Source organism: Urtica dioica, chromosome 1 (genome assembly GCF_054948205.1).
Source record: "Urtica dioica subsp. dioica isolate 48M chromosome 1, U.dioica_male_clone48M_v1_H2, whole genome shotgun sequence".
In the NCBI taxonomy this organism is placed as follows: Eukaryota; Viridiplantae; Streptophyta; class Magnoliopsida; order Rosales; family Urticaceae; genus Urtica; species Urtica dioica.
The window spans coordinates 12,828,529-12,835,583 of NC_142756.1; the positions used below are offsets into that span (position 1 = coordinate 12,828,529).

Here is a 7,055-nt window from a genome sequence, read left to right on the forward strand (position 1 = left end):
TAAGGTTTTGCAATATCAAGGCAACTACAATTTGGATTTACATTAATTGGGCAAAATAAGGTAGAATTTTCAGCCTGTATACATACAAGTCAGTAATTTATGATGTTATTTTTTGGAACTCTTGTCTTTGAGGAAAAAGAAATCTTATAAAAATTCCCTGTTGTATTGTTCTGTTACAACTTACACCTGATGGGATTGGAAAGACAAATTTGTAAATTTAATTATTTATTCAAGATTTGGTGGTCATTATTAGGGCTGTCATTTTTTTAGCATAATTAGGGAGGGTGATGGTGCTTTCGAACATATAGAGTGATAAGTCCAATCATGTTCCGTGATTAACAGATTTCAATAGGTCTAGTGTTCCAAAACAAAACAGAAGTGAAATTTTAAATGTCAGATTATTAGATACATAGCTCAAGTTAAAAGACAATAAGGATTGGATCAAAGTACTAAAAAACACAATCAAATAATTTCCAGACTCAAATAATGAACTCTTGTTGATACATAACCATGTCCAACGTTACTATTTCTCGTTTACTTACAACCTTAGAAACCGAAATCTACACAACGAAACATACAGGCAGAGAAGACAGAGATATTCCTAACTGCATTGTCGAAGAGAAGAAACATACATAATGGCTTTTAACTCACCTTCTCGGCCGAATCCCATCTTTGACCATCATGCCTCTCCACTTGTCCTTTAGATCCCCCGGAACTCGAGTCTCGTGAAAAACAGAACGACCGTATTCCAAAATCTTTATCCACCGAAGATTCCCTTTTCCATCCGAACACTCTTGCACGCCTTTCTGTGGGAATTATTCAAACCCACAAAAAGGACAGAAGAACCAAAATCAGAAAAGGAAAATAATAATAATAATAATAAATAAATAAATATACAACCGAGTTTTCTTCTCTACGTATATCAACCTTAAAGTTTTCGCAAATCTGTTTCTTTTTACCATTTTTCTTCACTTTGGTATTCCTCTAGGGAAAAAAAAAAAAAAAAAAAAACTTGAAATCGGTTCAAAATTCATACCCTTAGCATTTCTTCCTCTTCTTCACTCCAGTGCAATCTTTTCCGCTTTTCCTGCGGAAAGTTCGTGATCGAGCTGCAAGTGAAAGCAGGAATAACGAAGTAAAAAAATTAAAGCTCACAAAAGTATCCAATGAATAAATCTTATATTTGAAAAACTTTCAAGCTACATCATCACTACGGTAAAAACCACACTTAGAACTTACATCGCATTCGCAGCTTGGAACTTTGACCGTGTTCTCACAACGGCTTTCTGTCTCGATACCGGCAACTTTTTCATGGTAGACGGTTTCTCAGGCGAGCTGAGAGTCCGGAGATTTTCTTTCTTCCCGGCTCTTCTTCGTAGATTTTCCTTACAATTACTCGCTCCTTCAATATCCTCATTTTCCCTCTTCTCATCATCGTCTTCTATTTCTTCTTCCATTGATCGATTCTCTATCTCAATATCACCAACCACTCGATCCAAGTCTCGATTTTTTCTCGCCTCACCAACGGCCACGTCTCCGTCAAGAAATCTCAACAAAGCCCTCTTCGCCTCCATGACCTTCCTTCTCGTCTCCTTGACCCGAGCTAGGGCTAGCTTTTGCTCGCAGAACGGGCACCGAAACTTACCCGACGAAGCGTCGAACTTGGCATCGCAACCCATGCAATTCTCGTGAACAGCGATTACACAGCCTCTTTCGCCACAAACCAGAACGAGGTCATCCCTCATATTGCATCTGATACAAGTCCCGAACCCTAGCTCATCCGAATCCATGATCTCCTCGCTGTTTTTCGCACTTTTAGGAATCAAATGTCCATGATTTTCGACGCCGTCACTGTTCGAACACAGTTTTCGATTGGATTATTGGATTTTGCCACGGGTTTTGTTTTCCTTGTCGTGGTTCTATTAGACTTTATTTTGGCGGGAAATAAAATACGAACTAAATCCAAATACTCAAAACAGACCAACTAGTTCTGAATCAGAGAAGAGAAGAGTAATTGGGGACCTGAGATAGCGATTACCTGAAGAGCCCTAAGATCGGATGATCTCGGCCGCTTTACAGTACGAGAGTCGCTTCTTCAAACGTAAGCTTCGAAATTTGCTTCCAAGCTGTTTGTCAGAAGTCCCGTTTGAAAGATATGATAATCCGGGAATGAATTGAACCTTTTAGGGCTAATTGCTCATGTAGTACCTAAATTTTCCGATTGGTAATAGTTTAGCCCATTATTGTTATTTTTATTTATTTATTCGGAATACCTTGAACTTCCTAATTATCAGCAATTTAATCCTTGGAGTACCAACTTTTTTATGAGAACATTTCTCTTTTAAAAATCTTACGTACTAGGCCACAATATAACTAATGTTTTAGATATGTTTAAAATCTAGTCACATTTGATGACATGCTTTCATTAATCAAATAGCATTTTGTATGATTGTCCATTGCATTTTCATACATTAATTTTGATAAATAACGATAAAAAAAATTACTAAAATCATGAAACGTTAGTTAGTTGTTTAAAATCAAAATTTGAAATTGATTAGATAACTATGACCCACTTTTTTTCTTTTCTATTTAGATGCTATCAACGTGACCAGACGGACACAAATCCATCCGTTCTGTTTGCTCAACCCACAAAAAAACTCCATGTTCCGTGAACTAGGAAAACACTCGCCAACGAAATTCCATATCTGTGGAATGTGCGTGTTTAGTCCAAATTATCGAGAGAAAAAAAAAGTAACTTAATTGTTGGTTCATGCGATCGCAGGAGATCCAACACCTAAAAAAGAGACATTTTATTTCAAAATAATTATAAAAATTAACTCCTTTTCTTTTACATGTTATTTTCTTATACGTTTCACATGTCTGCACACTTTCATATGGATTCTCCCTCAATTTCTCTCCATCTATGTCGATTCTCTAAATGTCATCCGAATTTAACATTGTGTCATCATACCATTTTTCTTGATCCTGTAACTCTAGAAACACTCCACAAAAACCCCCCACACCTCCAAAAACAACACCGGTTGTTACTCGGCTCAAAGCCATCAACCTTTTGACGAGCCGTCCACATTCCAACTGACAAATTCGTCTACATTCCAAGCTATAACTTTTTTAAGGATTCACAACGAAGGATGACGAAGAAACTCTTAACACAAATTCAACCTTAGGACAGTGAGGCAAATAAACGAGAATAGGCGAATCTTTATTAGCAATCACCAAGAAATGCATCGTATGGTATGGGTCTTTGGGTTCGAAAAACACATTAGTGGTTGTGGAATGATAGAATTATGTCATTTTGTAGAGCGAACATGTCGGCCGATTCTAAGAGGCAAGAGACAATTTATATAGCAACGACGCAGTTTCTCCATCTAAAGAACATCCTTCGACCCATGGAACACATAAATTGCTTTATTTAGACATATCATTCTTACTAATGTTTAATTTAGTCCTATGGGATGCGATGAGTTTTCAGATTATATTATATTTTTAGTTCTCGATTCAAATATGTTCTTTCAAGAGAAAAAACACTCGGTACAAGAATGTTAACCTTTGTTACAATGTAAAAAAAATGGCCTCAGTACTATTTTCTCTCCCTCCTCCGGCCTACCAATAACTTAATTTGATTATTTCATCGCGCTTTAGTATAAATAGATTAGGAAGGCTAAATTACTTAACTTAATTATTTAATCGCACTTTAGTATAAATAGATCATAAGGGTTGTCATTATAGATTTAATTTTTTAGTTTCCTTGAGCCTTTTTGTAGCATAATTAGAGGTCGTGTTCCAGAGCATCACAACAATTTTATCCTAGGTAAGAAGCAAAAAGAGAAGTGAAATTTTAAATGAAACAAATATACAAAATAACTATTTGAAACTAATTGATTAGCAAAATCGTCAAAACTTTCAGTTTCTAGTAAAATAGTCAAAACTTTAAGTTTCTAGTAAAATAGCCAAAATTATGTTTAGTAAATTTTTTTGACACATTAGTAAAAAATTTGACGTGAAAACAATTACCCACACATTTTCGTAAATTTCAACTATTTCAATAATCTTAGACAAGTCTTAGCTTATTTTTCAATTGGTTATTTAACACCCAATTTGAATGATCAGATAAAATCCATAGTTCAAATTTAAAAGACATTTAAGAAATTAAATTTGAGATAGTCTATACTGTGCACTAGTTCGTTCAACAAAGGCTTGACATTATAAAACTTGCTACTGTTGAAACTTACAAAGCTAGGAACCAAAAGCTACAAAAAGGATATATATACAAACAGGCAAACAGAGATATTCCTAACTGCACTGTGGAAGAGAATAGACATACATGATAGGTTTAGCTCATCTTCTTGGCCGAATCCCATCTTTGACCATCATGCTTCTCCACTTGCCCCTGAGATCCTCTGGAATCCGAGACCCGTGAAAAACAGAACGACCATACTCCAAAATCATTCTCCACCGAATATTCCCTTTGCCCTCGGAACACTCTTGCACTCCTTTCTGTGGGAGATATTCAAATCCACAACAAGGACAGAAAAACCAAAAATCAAACAAAACGCAAGCACATCTGAGTTTTTGATACGTGTGATGATATTGGGCTGAATAACGGCATAGATCAACGCGCTTGTCAAAGGCCCATAGTTCTTGTGGGAATTTTATCAGATAATGCTATCTAGTTTGTAATTTGCTTCGTTCTAGATGAAGCTTTATTTTTGCCCTCTTCTTATATATTTTTTCAGTTTCTCTTAATTAAAAAAATAAAAACCATCATTCTTGTGTACGTTTCTGTGACTAAAAACCATGGTATAAATATATCTAATCCTGTAGAAAGGGATTAGGCGATGAATTGAGCAAATTGAATTTCCGTTTGGAGTTCCATACTGACTCCAAGGGTACAATTATCATATCAGTTTTCTTCTTCTCTGCCATATGTTCACGTTTAAAGTTTTTCCTGATTCTGGTTTTTTTACCAATTTGTGTTTACTTTAACATTCCTCTACAAAAAGACAAAAACACTTGAAGCTAGTTCAAAATTCATACCCTTAGCATTTCTTCCTCTTCTTCACTCCAGTGAAATCTTTTCCGCTGTTCCTGAGGAAAATTCGTAATCGAGCTGCATGAGAACGCGGAAATAACCGAGTAAATAAATTTAAGCTCACAACAGTACCCAATAATAAGTAACTCTTATCTTGAGTAACTTACACCGCATTCACAGCTTGAGACTTCGACCGTGTACGAGCTCTCACCGGAGAAGTTGAAGCACTTCTCTTCGCGACGGTTCTCTGTCTCGAAACCGGCGGCTTTTTCTCAGCAGACGGTTTCTCAGACGAGCTGGGACTCTGGAGATTTTCCTTCTTCCCGGCCCTTCTTTTGAAACGATTCAAGCGTTTCGCAATATCCTCGTTTTCCGACACGTCGTCCTTGTCATTTCCGATCCCTTTTTTCTCTTCGTCTTTTACCGTGTCTTCTTCATTGTCCTTAGATACCCTTTCTTTAACCACTCCTTCAATATCCTGATTTTTCCTCTTCTCTTCAACCAATCCCGAATCCTCAGTTTCACCATCTTCTTCTTCTTCTTCTTCTTCTCCATTTTCTATCGACCGATTCTCTATCTCAATATCACCAACCACTCGATCCAAGTCTCGATTTTTTCTCGCCACGTCTCCGTCAAGAAATCTCGACAAAGCCCTCTTCGCCTTCATGACCTTCTTTCTCGTCTCCTTGACCCGAGCTAGGGCTAGCTTTTGCTCGCAGAACGGGCACCGAAACTTGCCCGACGAAGTGTCGAACTTGGCGTTGCAACCCATGCAATTCTCGTGAACAGCGATCACGCAACCTCTTTCGCCACAAACCAGAACGAGGTCATCCCTCCTATTGCATCTGATACAAGTCCCGAATCCTAAGCCATCCGAGTCCATGATCTCCTCGATGTTTTTCGAACTTTCAGGGATCAAATGTCGATGGATTTCGACGCCGTCACTTATCGAACACAATTTTCGATTGGATTATCGGATTCTGTCACGGGTTTCGTTGTCCTAGTCGTGGTTCTATTGACTTGATTTTGGCGGGAAAAAAATATGAACGATATCCAAATACTCAAAACAGGCCAACTATTTCTGATTCAGAGATGAGAAGTATAATTGGGGACCTGAGATAGCGATTACCTGAAGAGTCTTAAGATCGGATGTTCTCGCCCATTTTACAGTACGAGTGTCGCTTCTTCAAACGTAAGCTCCGGAATTTGGTTCCAAACTGTTTGTCAAAAATCCCATTTGAAAGATGATAAACCGGCAATGAATTGAACTTTTTCTAATTGCTCATTCGGTACCCAAATTTGCTTACAAACTGTTTCTCAAAACTCATAAGTCAAGTCTGAAAGATGATAAACGGGGAATGAATATTAAGGGCTAATCGCTCATTTGATACCAATTTACTTTGTCTTTATATAACTATACCTACAAATATCACGAGTATACTTTAATCGAAATGCGAGATTTATCCCCTCTATTTTTAGAAATATCAGACATATCTTTTCAGTTTAATATAAATGACATATACATCCCCTAAAAAATATTATATTACAAATATCACCATTTTTCGTTTATTTTTTACAAAAAAATAATTTGAACTCTCCAAAATACCCTTAATGAAATAATTTTTTATTTTTTATTCTATACAAAAAAAATTAAATTAAAAAATTTCTTTATAAAAAGTTAAGGATTTTTTTTATAAAGAGAGATTTTGATTTTTTTAATAAAATAGTAAATTAATATTTATTCTATTAAGGGTATTTTGGGGAGTTCAAATTATTTTTTTTTTTTGTAAAAAATAAACGAAAAAGGTGATATTTGTAATATAACATTTTTTAAGGGAGGTATATGTCATTTATATTAAACTGAAGGGATATATCTGATATTTCTAGAAATAGAGGGGATAAATCTCGCATTTTGATTAAACACGAGGGATACTACAGATATTTTCCCTTTTTTTAATCAGTGATAGTTTAGCCCATAATTGATTTGATTTATTTATTTATTTGG

At 36.0% G+C, this 7,055-nt stretch overlaps 1 protein-coding gene across 1 annotated transcript; it reads right to left on the bottom strand.

Moving 5' to 3' along the window:
• Positions 1–441: 441 nt before the first annotated feature.
• Positions 442–6,354, bottom strand: LOC149407298 (uncharacterized). Its single transcript, XM_089619782.1, has 8 exons — positions 5,218–6,354; positions 5,056–5,128; positions 4,360–4,515; positions 4,251–4,268; positions 2,870–2,934; positions 1,240–1,851; positions 1,037–1,109; positions 442–806 (listed from the first exon to the last, which is right to left on the bottom strand). The coding sequence occupies exons 1-8, from the start codon at positions 5,931–5,933 to the stop codon at positions 648–650; spliced, it is 1,872 nt and encodes a 623-aa protein (XP_089475908.1). The 5' UTR covers positions 5,934–6,354; the 3' UTR covers positions 442–647.
• Positions 6,355–7,055: the final 701 nt, after the last annotated feature.